Raw genomic sequence first — 21,712 nt, 5'->3', positions numbered from 1 at the left:
CCTCCCATAATGCGCAAATTGTCATAATGAGTAAAACAAATTGTAAAAACATGACTCGCTTAATGAGTGATGTTTCACATAAAAAGTGATGATGATTTAGCGTGATGTCACCAGCCATTCACGCACAGCAGAGGAAATGTTCAACAATATGAACACCTTTCATTGTCGGCAGTGGCGTATGAACAATGTCTTTAGTACATACTGCAGTATGGGTTTAGTGTTCTTTCTGCTACCATCTTAGTGCAGCTTGCGATCGTACATTTTTCTAAGCTTGTGTTCACACAGTGTTTTTTCATATGCAAATTTTAATAGCCTTTGTAGAAGTGTATCCGAAGATAAAGCCGTAAGACGATGTCCATAAGAGAAAGAAAATGACCTTAGAAATGAAACATAAAATCAATGAAAAATGTGAACATGGTGTGTAGTACGCACATACAATTGGTCTACATCAACTATTTGCACTATCCTCAAGAACAAGGACAAGATTAAGGAGATAGATGCTTCAAAGGGCGTGACAAAAGTATCTGAATGAAGGTTTCATGTTCTGGATGATGCTGAAGGGTTGCTCCTTATATAGATAAATGAAAAGCAATTGCAAAGCGACATTATTAGTGAGAACATCATTTGTAAGAAGGTGAGAATGATTTTTGCCAACCTTGTTTAGAAGATGCCAAGATCATCAGTGGCCGAAGAAGCACTGAAGGGAAGCCATGGGTGGTTCGAGAAGTTTAAGAGAAGAACCGGTATCCACAGCATTGAGCTATGGCACAGCAACCAGCCCCAACCCAAAGATGGCAGAGAACTTCATTAGCAACTTCAAAATGCTCGTAGATATTGAGGGTTATCTGCCACAACTGGTTTTTAATTGTGACTAGACAGGTCTGTTCTGGAAAATGATGCTGAAGCATAACTTTATAACAGCAAAGGATAATGCATTAGCCGGCCACAAGCCAACGAAAGACCACACTGCTGTTCTGTGCCAATGCAGGTGGCGATTTGAAAATTAAACCACTGCTTGTTTACCAATCAGAAACTCCACGAGGTTTCAAGAAGTGTAAAGTCGAGAAGAGAAGGTTAAATGTGATGTGTAGGTCCAACAACAAGGCTTGGGTGGTGTGTGATCTTTTTTGTGATTGGATAAATGAAGTGTTTGGTCCTTCGGTGAAAAAACAGTTGCTTGAGATAACTGCCACTTCATGTTTGCTTGTTATGGGCATTGCTTCTGCCCATTCTCCATGCCTACAAGACCACCACCTTGAATTTCAATTCATCAAGATCCACTTTCTGCCTCCCAATACCACTCTGTTACTCCAGCCTACGGACCAGCAGATTATTTCTAACTTTAAAAAGCTCTACACTAAAGCACTCTTTGGGCACTATTCTGAGTTGACTGAAGCTACCAATCTCTCTCTTTGGAAATGTCACTTCAACATTGTTGCCTGCGTCATGATGACCAAAAAGGTGTGGGAAGATCTTATCAAGAGAACTCTCTCTTTTGCTTGGAAGACGCTCTGTCCGGAATGCATTGTCGAATGGGACTCAGAGGCATTGGAGTCAGTATCTGTGGAGCTTTTAGTCAACGAGATTGTGTCTTTGGCCAAGAGCATGGGACTAGTGGTGGATAATAGTGATACTGATGAGCTTATGGAACATCACAGCCAAGAAATGCCCATCAAAGAGCTTATGGAGTTGCAGTGTGGTTCACAGCAGGAAGTTATCGAGAGAAGTTCTTCAGGGGAGGAGGAGAAGGTGGTAATAGCAAAGCAGCAATCTTCTGGCACAGTAAGAGAAATGCTGAATGTATGGGAATTGGTTGCATCACACATTGAAAATCACCACCCCATTAAAGCAATGGCTACATACACTATACATTTATTTGACGGTAATGCTGTGTCACATTTTTGCCAAAAACAAATTACTATAGATAGCTTTCTATTAAAAAAGAATTAGTTATGTATTGTGAGTAATTCGGTACATAATACTGTGCGTGCAATTTTCTGAATTAGTTACGTATTGTGAATAATACAGTACATAATACTGTATGTGCAACTTTCTTTGAAGAAATGGAATGTATAAGATAAAACTTTTAGTACTTTTTCTACATGCAACGCTTTATCATATTGTACATTAATTTATACATAATAAATTGTTTCGCTTAATGAGTATTTCACACTACAAGTAAGATTCTGGAATGAATTATGCTCGCTGTGTGAGGTTCCACCATACCTACCCTTCCTGTGCATGTTGCTCACTGTTTATTTGAGCACATTTATGTCAGAAACTAACCTTTTCTGCAAAGCTATATTTCTGATTTTAGTCAGAAGTTACTACTTCTTGAAAAACTTCTTTTGTGAAATCCCAATCATCAGTTTCCAGTTGTTTATCATATAATTCTCATAATTGTCTTACAACACAGGTAAAATATCCAGTACCCTTCCATTACTTCAGGAAGGTGGTCACAATAATACTGGCCTTAAAAATGTTTTCGTCATTTCATAACAATGAAATCCAAACAGCAAAGCTATCATCAAGAAATTAATTGAATTCAGTCTGAACATTAAAAAGCACTGCTCAAGCAACCCACAGAAAAGTATGAAAGAAATGCAAAGCTGTTTAACAGAACAGGTGGAAATTAAAAAGATAGCCATGTCAGAATATGATCAGAATGACCTACATCTTTATTCTTGCAAATTTTCAGCAGAGCATGAGTGAAAGCTTTCAGACCAAACAAAGAAAATACAATTTTGCTTCTTTGAAAGAAGTAGTATTGTAACATTTTGATCCTCAATTTTTCATTTCATCAAATACTTCCTGGTTCAACTTCTTTTGGTGTATGAACTCATAAAACATGCTTTGTTATGCAAAAATCTTTATCAGTATATTTAACAGTGATTGCTTAGTGTTAGAACTGGTGTTTGGTTGAAGATTAGTTGTATTTTGGCAACCCTGTGTATGACAGTAAGCGGCAGTTTGTAATTAACCTCTTATATGTGGAACAGGCTTTAAAATATTTCTTCTGCACTACAGCATACATCTCCTGAATTCAGAAGAAGGCATATATATACTATTGGTGAAGTGTACCACGATGACAGTGATGGCACATGCTGGCTGAAAATTCATGGTGCCAGCGACAGCTTCACTGGTTCTATTGGATTACACACCAGGTACTATAGTTTCAAGATACATACATATGTATATATATCACCAGATAAATGAAGCAAATGCTTAATAAGCAGATTAAAATAGGTGAGAAACGTGAATTTCTCAGTAATTCAGGAATTTATCATCCATCTTTGTTCATTATCGGTATATTTATTTTCTCTTTAAACCCTAAGATAAGTGTTATTCTTTCTCTCTCTCTACTCTGACAACAAAGATGGTCACGGAAGACATTGGAATAACTTCGCTAGAATTACTTATGATGTCATGCACATTCTGAATGTTTTGATATTTATCTTACATTTGCCTACAAAATATTGTCGTTTTCACATAAAATATAAAATGTAAGTAGACACATCTACCATCAGTCTCACCCATCAATTTCAAATGATGACGTGATCAGATATTGTTGAGACTGGTTTATAGTGATCCAAACATTCAATCGTTTGATCATCTGCTGATCTAATGTAAAATTTGTCATCTGAACACTTGCATCTATAAAGTTATCTTAGTAAACCAAATACTAAAGACAGGGATAGTGCCTTTTAAAAGTTGTAATACAGTCAGGTGAAGACTTTTCATGCTATTTCAATAACTTTCCTACCTGTGTTCCTTAAATATGTAAAATGCAGATCTATGTTGCTTGCTGCCTGGAATTGCATCAAATTATAAAACATCATGAGGTAAATGATAAAATCAACTTGGGTGTAAAATGTGAAGTTTGGGAGTCTAGAAATGATCAACATTGCAAAGAAATCTCAAAGATCACAAAGAAAACTATGCTGAAGTAAAAGTTCTTATGAGGGAAAATAAATTACTGCATATATGACACATGATGTCGTGCCAATACGAGGGTTAGAAAATTTCCATATCTGGTTTGTCTTATAAGATTTACACTTCTGCCTTCATTTTTTCTTTACTTGTAATGTTATATGCCGAGGTGGGCACGAGGCCAGGGTTTCCCAAACTGTGCTTCGTGGAACACCATGTTTCTGTGGGAAGTGAAAAAGCACTCTGCAAATAACTACTAATAAAGTGGCTTGTTTCCAACATTTTTCTCATTTTTAAAAATGTTATGATTTCTGTGCTATTAATTATGATTTAAAATTGAAGTAATTGCTTAATAAAACAAGTTTTTCTAATTTTTTGAAATTTTGTTCACTTTATTAACCTTCATAATAAACAAAGTGTTCCAGCAAAGTACCAGGATTTTCAGTGTTCTATCAGAGGAAAAGTTTGGGAACCCCTACACTAGACAATAATGTCATGGGACTTGATTCCTCATTGTCTCATTCTCACTGGTACAGGAATACAGAGTAAAACTGATAGCATTAAGTGATGAATGTAGGGGAGGGGACTATGGTATAGGTATGTAGACAGTGCGACATTTGGAAGTTCGGGCCTGTTCAGGAAATGTCCACGGATAGCCAAATTGTTTCAGGCAGCTGCTTGTGATAAGCAGGAAATCAGTCCACTTCAGTAGCTGCTGCATGATCAGCACAGCAATTTTCTTCAGTCAGATCTACAAAAGGTTTTGCATTGTTGACAATTCCAAACAACAGTTGGGGTAGACGCATGCTCTTGCTTTCCGCTTGAAGAAAGCATGTATCCTGCAAATTATGTCTCTCTCTTACTTATGCAGAAAGCGTCACTTACCACCACCGTCAGTGATGATAGCTTGCAACAAATGGAATAAAAATTCACTAAAAAATTTGCTGTTGTTGTTGTGGTCTTCAGTCCTGAGACTGGTTTGATGCAGCTCTCCATGCTACTCTATCCTGTGCAAGCTTCTTCATCTCCCAGTACCTACTGCAACCTACATCCTTCTGAATCTGCTTAGTGTATTGATCTCTTGGTCTCCCTCTACGATTTTTACCCTCCACACTGCCCTCCAATGCTAAATTTGTGATCCCTTGATGCCTCAAAACATGTCCCACCAACCGATCCCTTCTTCTAGTCAAGTTATGCCACAAACTTCTCTTCTCCCCAATCCTATTCAATACCTCCTCATTAGTTACGTGATCTACCCACCTTATCTTGAGCATTCTTCTGTAACACCACATTTCGAAAGCTTCTATTCTCTTCTTGTCCAAACTATTTATCGTCCATGTTTCACTTCCATACATGGCTACACTCCATACAAATACTTTCAGAAACGACTTCCTGACACTTAAATCTATACTCGATGTTAACAAATTTCTCTTCTTCAGAAACGATTTCCTTGCCATTGCCAGTCTACATTTTATATCCTCTCTACTTCGACCATCATCAGTTATTTTACTCCCTAAATAGCAAAACTCCTTTACTACTTTAAGTGTCTCATTTCCTAATCTAATCCCCTCAGCATCACCCGATTTAATTTGGCTACATTCCATTATCCTCGTTTTGCTTTTGTTGATGTTCATCTTATATCCTCCTTTCAAGACACTGTCCATTCCGTTCAACTGCTCGTCCAAGTCCTTTGCTGTCTCTGACAGAATTACAATGTCATCGGCGAACCTCAAAGTTTTTACTTCTTCTCCATGAATTTTAATACCTACTCCGAATTTTTCTTTTGTTTCCTTTACTGCTTGCTCAATATACAGATTGAATAACATCGGGGAGAGGCTACAACCCTGTCTCACTCCTTTCCCAACCACTGCTTCCCTTTCATGCCCCTCGACTCTTATAACTGCCATCTGGTTTCTGTACAAATTGTAAATAGCCTTTCGCTCCCTGTATTTTACCCCTGCTACCTTCAGAATTTGAAAGAGAGTATTCCAGTTAACGTTGTCAAAAGCTTTCTCTAAGTCTACAAATGCTAGAAACGTAGGTTTGCCTTTTCTTAATCTTTCTTCTAAGATAAGTCGTAAGGTTAGTATTGCCTCACGTGTTCCAACATTTCTACGGAATCCAAACTGATCTTCTCCGAGGTCCGTTTCTACCAGTTTTTCCATTCGTCTGTAAAGAATTCGCGTTAGTATTTTGCAGCTGTGACTTATTAAACTGATAGTTCGGTAATTTTCACATCTGTCAACACCTGCTTTCTTTGGTATTGGAATTATTATATTCTTCTTGAAGTCTGTGGGTATTTCGCCTGTCTCATACATCTTGCTCACCAGATGGTAGAGTTTTGTCATGACTGGCTCTCCCAAGGCCATCAGTAGTTCTAATGGAATGTTGTCTACTCCCGGGGACTTGTTTCGACTCAGGTCTTTCAGTGCTCTGTCAAACTCTTCACGCAGTATCTTATCTCCCATTTCATCTTCATCTACATCCTCTTCCACTTCCATAATACTGTCCTCAAGTACATCGCCCTTGTATAAACCCTCTATATACTCCTTCCACCTTTCTGCTTTCCCTTCTTTGCTTAGAACTGGGTTGCCATCTGAGCTCTTGATATTCATACAAGTGGTTCTCTTCTCTCCAAAGGTCTCTTTAATTTTCCTGTAGGCAGTATCTATCTTACCCCTAGTGAGACAAGCCTCTACATCCTTACATTTGTCCTCTAGCCATCCCTGCTTAGCCATTTTGCACTTTCTGTCGATCTCATTTTTGAGACGTTTGTATTCCCTTTGGCCTGCTTCATTTACTGCATTTTTATACTTTCTCCTTTCATCAATTAATATCAATATTTCTTCTGTTACCCAAGGATTTCTATTAGCCCTCGTCTTTATACCTACTTGATCCTCTGCTGCCTTCACTACTTCATCCCTCAGAGCTACCCATTCTTCTTCTACTGTATTTCTTTCCCCCATTCCTGTCAATTGTTCCCTTATGCTCTCCCTGAAACTCTCTACAACCTCTGGTTCTTTCAGTTTATCCAGGTCCCATCTCCTTAAATTCCCACGTTTTTGCAGTTTCTTCAGTTTCAATCTGCAGTTCATAACCAATAGATTGTGGTCAGAATCCACATCTGCCCCTGGAAATGTCTTACAATTTAAAACCTGGTTCCTAAATCTCTGTCTTACCATTATATAATCTATCTGATACCTATTAGTATCTCCAGGATTCTTCCAGGTATACAACCTTCTTTTATGATTCTTGAACCAAGTGTTAGCTATGATTAAGTTATGCTCTGTGCAAAATTCTACAAGGCGGCTTCCTCTTTCATTTCTTCCCCCCAATCCATATTCACCTACTATGTTTCCTTCTCTCCCTTTTCCTACTGACGAATTCCAGTCACCCATGACTATTAAATTTTCGTCTCCCTTCACTACCTGAATAATTTCTTTTATCTCGTCATACATTTCATCAACTTCTTCATCATCTGCAGAGCTAGTTGGCATATAAACTTGTACTACTGTAGTTGGCATGGGCTTTGTGTCTATCTTGGCCACAATAATGCGTTCACTATGCTGTTTGTAGTAGCTAACCCGCACTCCTATTTTTTTATTCATTATTAAACCTACTCCTGCATTACCCCTATTTGATTTTGTATTTATAACCCTGTAATCACCTGACCAAAAGTCTTGTTCCTCCTGCCACCGAACTTCACTAATTCCCACTAAATCTAACTTTAACCTCTCCATTTCCCTTTTTAAATTTTCTAACCTACCTGCCCGATTAAGGGATCTGACATTCCACGCTCCGATCCGTAGAATGCCAGTTTTCTTTCTCCTGATAACGACGTCCTCTTGAGTAGTCCCCGCCCGGAGATCCGAATGGGGGACTATTTTACCTCCGGAATATTTTACCCAAGAGGACGCCATCATCATTTAATCATACAGTAAAGCTGCATGTCCTCGGGAAAAATTACGGCTGTAGTTTCCCCTTGCTTTCAGCCGTAAAAAAAAATTTGCTACGGTCACATTTAATGTTTACATTAGCTACGGAATTCAGAGCAGAGTGCTCTGAACACTCCTGAATGCTTATTGGCTGTCAAAGAAGGCATAATGTAGGTGTGCAGAATTAGCCTAAACTTGACTGCCATCATTCATGACTCCAACTATAACGGAAGGGCCCAGGTTCGATTCCTGGCAAAGGCTTAAAATGCCTTAGAGAATCAAAATTATTGCTGCAAGTAGCCCAAGCCCAAATCAGTACTAACGACAAAGCCAGAACTGTCTTACACAATCCGAGTTTCAAGTCCAATTTCAGGACCAGTACAGTGAGATAAGTTTTATTAGAGAATTAGCATAACAGAAGCTTCAATGTTGAGATTCAAAATGCCAGTTTCCCATAAAGGACCAATAGTCACCCCCATGTGACTTGCAGCAGCTTAAAAGGGAACTGTGCCACACAAATAACATCACCTGCCACTTTCTAAGTCTGTCTCTATACTGCTGGAGTGGCAGGATATTAGCTTCCCTCCCTCTTTCAGACAGTTCAGAGGGGTGGTAGTGCCTAGGGTTCAACATGGGGCTGTTGCATAGGGTGGAAGAGAGGAAGGGATGGGGGCATGAGTGGAAGCATCCCTACCAATGACTCCATTATGATTTGAGGCATGTACGGAACTGGGAGACTTATTCTTCCACTGAGGATGAGACTTTTACAGCTGGGGGCAATGATTCAATCTCCAAAGGCTTCCTGTAGTCATGGGTGGCCAAGAATTTGGCTTGTGAGCTGTGTCCTGTCACAAGTGCTATAGCAATCAACCTGGCTGCACCTTTCCTCCACTGCCATGTACACTGAGCGTGAAGAGGGGGAAACTGTGAATGCACTGCATTTAAATGGCAATGCAGTTACACTGTATGTGACGTGGCTTTATGTTTCCCATTACTCAACAACACAGATCACAAACAGAACAACTTTTCAGTGTTATTTGATTATTTTCAGTGCGCTGAAGACATAATATAAAGTTTATCTGGTACAAACGATTGGCATACGGACAGATGCAGACAATTTCACAGATTTTTGTGTTCATGTAGTAACATAATTGTGACTTATTTAGTTTCACAATAAAAAAAGGTGTTTCACACACATATATTGATCAAAACGTTGTAGCACTTTTGCAACCTCATTATGAAGATGTGGAAACTCTGCCTGAGGAAAACAATGTAGATGTCCTAGGCAGTTTTAACATAGCAGGATTTTGATTTAAAATAGGAATTACATTTTTCGGATCAATCAGTTACATCTGCACATGCACATGCACATGCACAGGGGCACTTTCAGATGAAATGGCAGTCTGTCTGGAAAACAGATGTAAGATTGGCAGTTTCCTCAGAACATTGATTTTCTTTTAAATGCATCCCCAACAAAACCAGGTATAAGTTGTTTCCCAGCTTGCAATGCCTCACTGTGGACAGTGTGTAGGCAAGTCTACTTAAAAATGAGAGGTTTGCAGCCTACTCCATACATTCTAATTTTCATTCTTGCATGCCTTTTTCCTTTGTAAATTCAACAGCAGTGGGTTTTAAATTAAAAGAACTCTTCCAGGTATACCTGTTGGCATAACCAACATTCTTTGCAGTCTCCACACACTTCTATCAATTCCATCGACAACAGTGCAACCGACAGTGGATTAATGCCTGCAACTTCAAAAATTTTACTATTTGTACTACCAATTCCTTCATGTGCTCCACACATGCAAATTTAGCACAAAGTGCTTTGTAATGTACAGAACAAACAATGAATCCTTTCTGTTGGTCATTGTAATTTTTGGCCCTTTTAGTATCAACAAAATCTTCAATTTCTTTCTGCATGGTATTGTAATGTAGTTCACAGCAAATTTGCAGTACCTGTCAATTATACAACTGCATAATAGGTATTAAGAATTCTCATCCCTCCCTTCTGTCATTCCCATTCAGACTAGACTGGTCCTTTAAGTGCAAACAGCCAATGGACCTATGCATGTCCTTCATACCAAGAACAAATGGCAAAGGGTACACAATGCAGACACCACGATTCTACTGAACTGAAGAGAGTTGTGCAGACCGAAAAATGCCAAACCACAATACTAAATCAAATGTTGCGATGTCCTGGGTACATCTGAGAATGACCAAGTAGAGTTAAGACAGACTGTGGAGAGAAATGTCACACTGGATCTGAATAGTTTTGTGTGAATGTTTAGCAGGCATGGATCACAAGTACAATGTCAATATCAATGTCTATCAAATACACACTGATCAGCCACAATGTTGTGACCATCTGATTATAAGTGTGTTGGTACACCTTTCAAGTGGAATATAGTGGCAATTCTGCATGGTTCTAATTCAACAAATCCATAGGACGTTTCTAGATGTTTGTGGCACCAGACGATTCTGCACAATTTCCAAACATTTTGAGCTGGAGGTCTGCACATGGAGCTGGCATCCAGTAGCATTTCAGATGGGTTCCATCGTGTTCAGAACGGGCGAGTGCAGTTGTCATTGCACTAATGTAAGTCCACAGTCATGGTTCTGAAAGCACTATAGCTTTGTGACATAGACAGTAAGCCTATTGGAAGGTGCCACTATTATCAGGGAAGACAAGTATGAAGAGATAAAGGTGATCCACATTAATGTTCAGATAGTCTACAGCTATCATGTTGCCTTCAATTAATACCACAGGTTCCATGGAGGCTCAGGTGAATTTCCCCCAAACCATGATACTACTCACAACCACCTGCATCCACGGCACGATGCATGTCTCAAGCAGCCGTTCTCTTGGATCACAGCATATCTGGACACGATGACTGATGTGGTGTAATACGACACATGATTCATCCAATCAAGTGGCATTGTTCCACTCCATAGTCCAATCTCCACAATCACATACCTACTGCACTCACAACTGACAATGTTATTGGGCCAACATGGGATCACATTAAGGACCATCTGGTGTGTAGCCCCACGTACAGCGATGTTTGCATAACAATGCACTCCAAAACACTTACACCTGCACCAGCAACTGTACTCTGTCATCACATCTGCCACAGAGTGCCACCTATCCTGCTTTAAAGAGCAGACAAGTTTCCAACCACCAAGTTTTGCGATGAGGTGTGGACATTCAGTGCCTTGTCCCCTACTCAGGCTTTCACTGTCACTCCAATTTCCAAAGATGTTCACAAAAGTAGCGTGTGAATAGCTGTCCAGCTTTGCCATTTCTGAGGTGCTCATTCCCAAGTGATCAGCCATAAAAATCTGCCATTGTCAATGTCAGTTATGTTGGTGGATTTCACCATTTGCAGCCTGTATAAATGCTAAATGATTCCCCATTTACCTCTGCTTCCCGTACACTCCTCACCATGCTACATTCCTGCAATGCCACCAGGCAACATTCTTGTGGTTTGTAGTGGTCATAAACGTCTACCCCTCCGGTGTTATACAACAGCAAAATTTCACTACACGTTTTGTTCCTTCATTTAATTGTTATATCTACAAATTCCACTGACTTTTCTTGTAATGCAATGGAATCAACAAGAGCTGGGAACATTTTTGCTTATTATTATGGATACAGTACAGTATTATTAACTACTCCAACAAACTACCTATTTTATCAAAAATAAATAAAATAAAATTTTTATAGCAATTAATGCAGCATTTGGCTTTTCTTGTGACTATTATGGTAAGATAGTACAACCATCAATTAACAACACATTTGTGAAAAATGCAGAACTTTCCATTGGATAACTTTTTGGTAAGAAACTATACTGTGCATTAAATAAAATTACTTTTTTAGCAGCAAAATTGACACTTGCACCACATCAAAATTTATGTTGGACAATAACTAAATTGGATCCCTGTCTTTTAGAGGCAGTGAAATACCAATTTCACTATCCATCCTTACCTTAATGTTTCAGGCAGTCACTTGTTTACTCCACACCTTTGAAACATGGAAGGTATGGTGCAAAACACGTGACAAGATAAAACTTTCAGCTGGTCCATGACATGTGCATTGATAACATAGTTGGTAGTACACAGCCTATGAAAGGCACGGATCTGGGTTCGAGTCCCTATCCAACAACCAATTTAAACTAGTCACAAACGTACATCTGTACAGTAATTTTGCATGCTTTATTGGGACACATGTAGCCAATGAACACAGGCCGTTTCACATACAAGCAAGTGTTGACTCAGGTGATGCACCAGAACTGATACTACTGTATGATGCTGCTGCCCACTGATTGGGCAGATAAGAAACCAGTTTTACCACTCATGAACTAGAAGAATTAGAAACAGCCATGTAAAGAAGCCCAAGAATTCATGTTGCACTAATTTCTCACCACACACCTATTTTCAAATCATGCACAGGATCCTGATTTAACTGATGAGGATTTTTTGGAACTCCAACACTCACTGTTTACAAGTTCACATACAGCCATGCTTCTTTATAGAAGAGCAATTCAGGATTAACATCTCCCATAATGCACAGATGGCAACAGACAGCTGCAATACTGACATCTAACAACAGTACTTGACTAGGTCAGTCACTGCAATATCATTATTCTGTAGGGCTTCGGTTTGCACGCAGATTTATGAGCAGTGGCTTCTGACACACCAGCGTAACATGCCAAATGATACAAGGATATTCTTGGACTTCTTTCTGAGGCTGCATCTAAAACCAATATGCCAAATCTTAGCAATGAGCCAGTGGGTCATGCAGTGATTCAGGCCTGCATATGGGGTACTGGTTCCTGTGCAACACCGGAGACAGCTCGCGTGCAGTGTACATACAACATTCATATTAGTTGATCACATATATTAACTGATCATGTATACTTTCAGGACACCACCTTCAGAGCTCTCTGCAGAAAATGAATTGTGGCTGCCTGTGGACGAATTTTGTGGGATTGGAGAAATACTTTTTGTGTCACATTCATAAATTTACAACAAAAACAGCAGCATACCTCACCTGAAAGCAGTGACAATATCATTCCGAAGAAATTTTGTCATCATCTTGTTGTATAATTTCAATAAGCTGCACATATGACATAATTCAGATGTATTACACAATCTAATTTCAATCATTATTTTTACAGAAAAATTAAAAAAGCATACAGCATTCCAATAAAAACAGACACTCTTTCATTGTAATTTATTGTAGCAGAGAAATATACACAATCATTGAAACAGCTAACAAATAATAAAATAATCTGAAGAATACTGTTACATTTTATGCAGATGAACCTTGCTTGTTGTTTTCTCCTTGGGCCTCATGCATTTGTATTAAGGATGTGAGTTCTTGATACTGAAATAAAAAGGGTACGTAAATAACTGCATAAAACCGAGTGAACATTCCTGAATTAAATATTACTAAATGAAACTCTGGACACAAAATGAATCATCTACTCTCAAAAATGATTCAATAATATTACTAATGATTCTACTCCTTTTCAAATTTTCATAATGCACAGGTTTTTAAAGCACTGGTCAGTTTCAGGATTAATGGAAGGAAAATGAAAAATAAAATGGTCTCAACTGGTTAGCTGTGAAAAATTGAGAGTGGTTCTTGACTGCCAATAACTCTCTTGAAACATTATGTCAATCATGCACATCTCCCTTGATAACACACCACGCATTTCCGAAATAGATATTCATACAAAGTGTGATAAAAAAGTATCGTGAATTTTTTAATTTTGCGGGCTTTATACATCTAATTTTAATTTTTTTTATCTCGTTGGTACACATGATCCTGATGCATGTTCCCATTTCCAGTTGTTTTGAATATACAGTTAATTGTTGAAAGCCAAACAGGTTATATGTGTTTTCGAGTGCTTCGTGAATTTTTACTTTCAAAATGGATCAAACAATTTGCATTAAATTTTGCCTGAAAAAAAGAATAATCTGCAGCACCGCATTCAAAGTGTTGACTGTGGCTTTTGGTAAATGTACTAGGCGTAAGACAATAGTTTATAAGTGGTATAAATGTTTCAAAGAGGGTCGAGAAGACGCTGAAAATGAACGAGCGCCCTGGAGGCCCCTACCATATCAGTTACTGATGACAATGTGGAAGAAGTACAGAAAATGGTTCTAGAAAATCACCAGATCACCATCAGAAAAGGTGCTGATGACTCAGCATATCCTTTGGCTCATCTCAAAACAATTTTTTCCGATGTTTTGGGCACAAAACGTGTAGCAGTGAAGCTTTTCTGAACTAGTTGAATTCGGGCCAAAAACAATGACACAAAAAACATTGCTCAGGAATTGCTGAATGAAGTGAACAAAAATCCAGAACGTCTAAAGAAGGTTATAACAAGTGACAAAATATAGGGATATGGGTATGATATCAAAACCAAGGCCCAGTCGTCCCAATGGAAACTGCCTGGAGAGCCAATACAAAAAAAATCAACAAGTTCGATCGCATGTCAAGGTTCTTCTCACTGTTTTCTTTGATTACAAGTAATAGTACATCATGAGTTCCTGTATTATGGTTATACAGCCAAAAAGGAATACCTCCCAAGGAATACTACCTGAAAATTATGCACCATCTGCATGAAGCAATCTGAAGAAAACAACCAGAACTGAGGCAAAACCACACAGACAATTGCTTCGCAATAATGCTCCTGCTCACACATCAATGTTCGTTCATGATCTTTTGGCAACGGAACCCTTAGGTTGCCTCAGTCACTGTATTACAAAACATGGCCCCCTGTGACTTTTTTCTACTCCTGAGGCTGAAGAGAACTATGACAGGATGTTATTTTGCCACACCATTGATGAGATAAAAACAGAATCGCTGAAGGGGCTGAATACCATAATGAAATCTAAGTTCTAGAAGTCCTTCCAAGATCACAAAAGCACTGGCACAATGTATTATATCTCAGGGGTATTACTTTGAAAGGGACAAAGTTGTTGTTGATGATGAATAGATACAGATAATTACAGAAAAACAAAAATACCTGTCAAAGCTTTGCGTGCTGGATATCTTTTCTCACAGTTCAATATTAAAATGTGTTATGTTTTATCAATGGCTGTTTTATACAATCCAAATATGAAGCACTGTTTTATTAACAATTTACAAACTAAAATGCCTGAACCTGGAGACCCTCACTATGCTGTTACTGAAACTTGGTGCCACAGCAGTCAAGCACGGGTGGGGGGATAAAAAAAATAAAGAGCAACAGAATATGTTTGAAAAACTTCTTTCTTCAGGGGAAATGGAGAGGTCGATACCAAGAAAATGTAAATGCCTGAGTCAATGTAAAGTTATTCCAAATCTTACAGCAGGAAATGCACCAGGTGTAGAAGAAAAATAGAGGAAGTACTTAACCTCTATTTTTCATCCTAAAAAAGGGATGCTTTACAGAGCTGACTGCTAAAGGAAGATGGTTTTCATGTTCCTCAAATATTATTAATGATACTGAAAGGAATATAAATGACTTCATACTATAAAAGAAATGGTGTACAATACATAGACAATAATGCGTTGATACTTGTTAGGTCACCTTCTAAACTTCAATTGTTCTTCCCCTCATCCCAAAACCTCAATGCTGCTTTTCAATTGGGATGAGTAGTGTTCTTAGAGTGGGTAAGGTGAACACAGAAAAAGGTGAAAGTAGAGAGAAGGCCAAAGGCAGGGAGATGCAAGGGACATGGTCAAAGGGAGACATCAGTGGAGGAGAATATTAGCATTGGCAGGTCTTACAGATGTCTTACAGGTCTTATTGTGTATTCACCTGTCACTACCCTTGCTCAAACTGTTCTTGCCATAAAATCCTGTACTCCTCCATTTCTGTCATTTGCTCTCCCCATTTTTCATGTCTTCCAGATTTATTCCATAAAATTAGCCTGAGAAAACTACACGTAAGATTCACGGAGGTGGTGTGCGTGAACCAAATCACATCATTGTCCCATTGAGGTTCTTTGTATCCCCTCATCCATGACAATGCCTCTACTATAACAAGTTTCTGTAAATGTTAACAATAGTCTCTGTAATGGATTGTGTCACCTGTGGTCTAGGTATCTGGCATATTAGCAGTGCCATTTCATATTCTTCCTATTCTATTCACAAATGAAACATTGGAACATTATCTTCTTTACAGTCCTCTCCTACCCCAGTTTACATAATACTGTGTTAGGGTATTAGCTTCTACATTTCTATTCAGGAATGTTATGAGGAATGTGTTACGGCACAAAGTTAAGTGCCGGCATACCAGTCGGGATGATAGAGAAGATAGACGTCAGCCAATTGCACGCTGACCGACCCCTCTCCAGGATGACAACGCAACAGCAGCGGCCCTTATGTGAAGTGAACATAAGCATCGCACCTGACTGGCCGTGGCCCAGTCGAAGAGAAGCTTCAAGACTAGCGATCTGAATAGAAGCGTCAGCTGTATTACTTCACTTGTATTAGGAATTAGGAATTGTATATACTGAAGAAGCTTGTTTATTTTGCCTGTCGCCCTTTGCTTATGACAAATCTAAGTAATTCTCAAAGTTTTATCTAAAAACAAAGATGATGCGACATACCAAACGAAAGCGCTGGCACGTCGATAGACACACAAACAAACACAAACATACACACAAAATTCTAGCTTTCGCAACCAACAGTTGCTTCGTCAGGAAAGAGGGTAGGAGAGGGAAAGACGAAAGGATGTGGGTTTTAAGGGAGAGGGTAAGGAGTCATTCCAATCCCGGGAGCGGAATGACTTACCTTAGGGGGGAAAAAAGGACAGGTATACACTTGCGCACACACACACACACACACACACACACACACACACACACACACACACACACACACACACACACACACACACACACACACATATCCATCTCAAAGTTAAGTATTTTATTTACTTTTCATAATAAAACTCATTAATATGATTTGCTTGAATTGTTGTCTAATGACCTGAGAAAGCAGATGTTTTAGACACCCCATCTTTGACAACTAGGCAGGATTTAACACAATGCATTTCAGAGGTGTTAGCTTTCATTTTACGATGTTCATACAGTCGATATGTAAGTAGATGCAATATGCCCCCAGCATGATTTAAATAAAAAAACTGTGTTTTGAGTGTTTTAATGGTGATTTGTTGTTGTGGTCTTCAGTCCAAAGACTGGTCTAATGCAGCTCTCTGTGCTAGTTACCATGTGCAAGTCTCTTTATCTGATCATACTTACTGCACCCTACATCCCATCTGTCAGAACCTACTTGCTGTATCCAAGCTCTCTGCAGTTTTACTCTCCATACATCCCTCCATTAATAAATAAAATATTCACTGATGCCTCAAGGCATGTTCTACCAATAAAATCCTTCTTTCAGGCAGATTGTAACATGCATTTCTTACCTCCCTAATTTGGTCAGTATTTCTTCATTTGCTATCTAATCTACCCAACTAATCTTCAGCATTCTTCTGTAGCACGTTATTTCAAAAGATTCTATTCACTTCTCGTCTGCACTGCTTATCGTACATGTTTCACTTCCATATGAGATATTTCAAAAAAGACTTCCCCTTAAAAAAATTATGTTAGCTGCTAAAGCATTTATATGTTTCAGAAATGCTTTTCATGATATTGATAGTCTGTGCTTAACATTCTCTCTACTTCTGCCATATCAGTTATCTTACTGCTCAAACAAGAAAATTTGTTTACAATCTTTAGTGTATCACTTCCTAATGTAATTCCCATAGCACCATCTGATTCAGTTAGACTAGAATCCATTACTTTGCTTAACTTTTGCTGATGTTCATCATATAACTGCTTTTCAAGACACTAACTGTTCCATTCAACTGAACTTCGAAGTCCTCTGCTGTCTTTGACAAAATTACTGTCACTGGGAAATCTTAAGTCTTCTCACTTAACGTCAATTCCTTTTCCAAATTTTGCCTAAATTTTTGTTTTGTTGCTTGTTCAATGTTCAATCTGCAAACCCTGTCTCAATCATTTCCCTCGCCTTTGACTCTCAGAACTACAGTATGATTTCTGTACAACTTGTAGATACCATTTTGATCCCTGTATCTGAATTTCAAAGAACATTTCACTCAACATTGTCAACATTTTCTAAATCTACAAATGTTATAAATGTATGTTTCTCTTTCTTCTATGTGCCTTCCGAGTTAGGCTGTACGACCATTAAACTGAAGGTTTCCTAATACTCACATTTATCAGAACCTGCCTTGTTTGACATTACGTTTATTACATTCCTCTTGAAGCAGGTGAAGTACCTCTCATATATTCTGCATATTAGGTGGGACAGTTTTGTCACAGTTGGTTCTCGAAATGATTTTACTAATACTGAGGTTTTTGTCACTGTTATCAATGATCGCACAGTAACAAAACCCATACATGGGTTACACATTTCCACATGGTTGGATGTCTGCGTGGTTATGGGTGCTCTTGCTAGAAAAAAAGAGCTAGTGCTCGAAAGCTAGTGTGGATGCTGTTTCCTGTCGTGTTTCTGTGCTCCACGCATCAATCAGTTATAGGTGAGTCATTGTCTTTCCCTTATTTTACATACTACATTTTAAATATGGACTTGAAATGTGTCACCGTTATGCTTGTATCTACAACAGTTGTACTGAACTCTTATTAGCGATGCCATCACATGTTGCTTTTTTCCCCACATGGCAGTATGAATTACAATATGGTGTAAGCATAACAATTTTTTGTGTGATGGAACTTGATAATGTCCAACAAGGTGAAAGTTGCTAATTGTTAATTATGAAATAAAGTGCTTATTTCAAAATAAAATATCAGCCTACACAAGAAAATTACCTCTTTTGGGGAAATTTACACCACACTGTAGATGTGCACAAAAAAAGACACTGTGTGTGTGCGCGTGCACGCGCAAATGTGTGTGTGTGTGTGTGTGTGTGTGTGTGTGTGTGTGTGTGTGTGTGCGCGCGCGCGCACGCGCGCTAATGACATGATGATTTCATTATTGAAATTCACAGATAAATTCTGCATTTTCCTCAAGTCTGAGTGGTCATGCAGAGAACAGCCTATAAATGGTTAACATCAGAAAATTCTGTCATTAAGTCAACACTACTGACAGAACCCATACAATAAAAAAGTACAAAGCTAAAATTTCTGAATTACAATTAATTGAAAAAAAGCCCTATTATGGTCATGGTAACTAGGAATTTGAAAAATGAAACAAGTAAACATATCTACTTACGGTACAGTGGAGATATCAATAGCAAACAGAGACATAAAAAGACACTTAACATCGTACAACATGTTACTAATGACAGCTGACTATTCCTAGCTAATTATTCTACACAACTAAATGAAATTTGCCAATATTACCTCTTGTTCCTTTTCAAGTTGTTCTGCCAATAAATTGTCAAGGATATCTAGAAACCTCACTCGAAGGGCATGATTTTCTATGTTAGCTATTTCTAGCTCCTGCTGTTGCCGTCGTGTTCGCAAATCAGCTAACTCTGCTTCCAAAGCTGTTAATCTAGTCTTCACAGCTTCTGTAACAAAAAACAAACAAACAAACACACATGTTAATAACAAAAGTACATTATGCACATATTTCTTGTGTTTCATGATGTGATCACACTGTTTTTCTCGCCTCTCTGATCATGATGCACACCTGGCCACACTTAATGACCTAGCTGATTATTGTAAATTATTGGCATGGAAAATTGTTGAAGTAAATGAAGAGACAACAGAAAGTTTAAAAAGTAGTCTTAAAGGAAGCTAACTGAACAGTCGTGGCAGATGTCAATTCCAAGTTTAATATATTTAACGATGGGTTTATGTCAATCCTTAACAGCTGCTTTGCTGAGAAAACAAAGTGTGGCATCAAAACGAAACACAAAATGTCTTTCATTACAAAAGGAATCGAAGTATCCTGAGGGAAAAGTAGGAATACTCACATATTACAAGTAATACTGATTTGACTTAATGAAGGGTGATTGAAAAATCAATAAATTCTATATAATATCTGGAATTAATTATTCAGATAATGAAATTAAATCTGCATGGAAATAGTTCAAAGAGAAAGAGGGATATAAGTTAAGGAATGTAAGGACTTAGTTATTACAGAAAACAGCTAAAAAAATAAATTATGGCATTCAGGTAGCCAAAATATTTAACACTAGAACAGTGAAAAGGATCAAAGGACATCTTGCAACCTTCATTTACACAATAACAAATTTAGCTTTTAACATCTTTCTGCCAAACTTCATGACTTTTCCTCACTTCTCCTACTTGTGACAACAGTGTATTGCACTTCGCAAAATTTTCATGATTTCACGAAGTATACCTAGAACAGTGGGAGAGATCAACTGACTCCAGGCATAACCTCTTCTTAAATATTGCTGTTCTCATAGTTGCAAAGGTACTTGCATTGCATTTTGCTTTGGTAAACAATTGCTGCCTCAAACGATGATACATATATTGTCAGAAAGGTTTCTATGTTGCTGCTGTTACTTGCCTCATTAGTTAGTGGTCTTACTAATAAAGAGATCTAGTATATACTGGAGAACTCAGATAGTGAGCCAGAAAGTGATTTATCAGATTCAGATGGTAATTTTCAGCCAGTGACAGCTAATAGCGAAGATAACAAAAATGAGAGCTTTTACTGTAAGTAGTTGTCTCCCCATCTCAATATTTTCCACCACAGTCTCAGGAGTCAACTGGAGCAACAGTGAAGATGGCAGCTAGAGAGAGAATGGAATGGAAGGTCACTAGCACCTGTCACTTGGAGGAAGGGCTGCCTTGAGTGTCCTGAAGGAGAAGGGAGAGCTCACTGCATGAGCCAGCCACCAACTGGATGACTACATCATCACTGCCTTCTGACTTATTTTTGATAAACTGATGCTGTGTATGATAAAAATACATGGAATCAAATGCTTGGGATGAAATAAAAGAAACACCACGTGGACCATATCATTGGAGGAATTGAGAAAAAATGATTGCTGTCATGTAACCCGAGGTGCTTTTTTGATAAAGATGTTTCCTTGGATGACCTTTGGTCACTTTCATGGGGGTATAATTTGCTGAGCAAGAAACAGATTCTTTAAACTTATCAGATTCCTCCATTTTGATGGAAAGTCATCCTCAGTTCAATGTAGCACTGCTGGTAAGCCCACTCTTATTTCTGGAATATGAAACAAGATCATGAAAACTACCCCACTGTTACCACCCTAGTGAAAATATTACAATTTGTGAGCAGTTACTTACAAGAAAAGCATGGTGCAAGAATATCCAGTATTTTTGTAAGTGAGAACAATGAACAAGATTTGCCAAGAAACCCCAACTGTGTGAAAAAGAATAATTTTGATTTACATTCCACCATCATCACAAAACAAAGGACTGACGAGTCAGAATGCACCCAGCCACAGTACCAATGGAAGAAGAACAAGAATATAATTATTCTTAGCACACTACATCTTGAAGTACCAGTGACTGAAGAAGGCAAGCAGAGGCCAGAAACTGTAATCTTCTATAACATCATGAAGTATTGTGGGGATGTCATCAGTCAAATGACTCAAAAATATTCAACTCAGGTTGCTTGCAGGAGGTTCATTTGATCGTATCAGAAGCATAAAAATATTTCATGTAACAACACACTGCAAACTATGTATAAAGATACATGTAAACATGTCCTATAACTAAGAAATTGTACACAAAAGTTGGCCATGTCTAGCACAATTGGGGTAGCCTTCGTGAGCTCCTCAACAGTGCACATTCTTAGGCATAATCCCACTTCATGTGGTGTATACTAGTAGTCTGCTCTAACACTTTGAAGACCG

At 38.4% G+C, this 21,712-nt stretch overlaps 2 protein-coding genes across 2 annotated transcripts in view; one reads left to right on the top strand and one right to left on the bottom strand.

The window, feature by feature from the left end:
* LOC126235787 (calpain-11-like) overlaps window positions 1-13,097 on the top strand; it is a 188,344-nt gene extending 175,247 nt beyond the window's left edge. The window contains exons 7-8 of the mRNA XM_049944596.1: window positions 3,028-3,164; window positions 12,789-13,097. Of these exons, the coding sequence (XP_049800553.1) occupies window positions 3,028-3,164; window positions 12,789-12,885 (234 nt within the window). The 3' untranslated portion in view covers window positions 12,886-13,097. The remainder of the gene's footprint in view (window positions 1-3,027; window positions 3,165-12,788) is intronic.
* The window catches only part of LOC126235786 (transcription initiation factor TFIID subunit 7), a 68,261-nt gene continuing 59,631 nt past the window's right edge, over window positions 13,083-21,712 (bottom strand). Inside the window, exons 7-8 of the mRNA XM_049944595.1 lie at window positions 19,254-19,423; window positions 13,083-13,251 (exon numbers count right to left, since the gene is read on the bottom strand). Coding sequence (XP_049800552.1) covers window positions 13,177-13,251; window positions 19,254-19,423 — 245 coding nt within the window. The 3' untranslated portion in view covers window positions 13,083-13,176. The remainder of the gene's footprint in view (window positions 13,252-19,253; window positions 19,424-21,712) is intronic.

This window comes from Schistocerca nitens, chromosome 2, assembly GCF_023898315.1.
Source record: "Schistocerca nitens isolate TAMUIC-IGC-003100 chromosome 2, iqSchNite1.1, whole genome shotgun sequence".
Taxonomy (NCBI): Eukaryota; Metazoa; Arthropoda; class Insecta; order Orthoptera; family Acrididae; genus Schistocerca; species Schistocerca nitens.
Note: the sequence above shows the minus strand (reverse complement) of the source record. Positions and strands in the feature narration are given on the sequence as shown.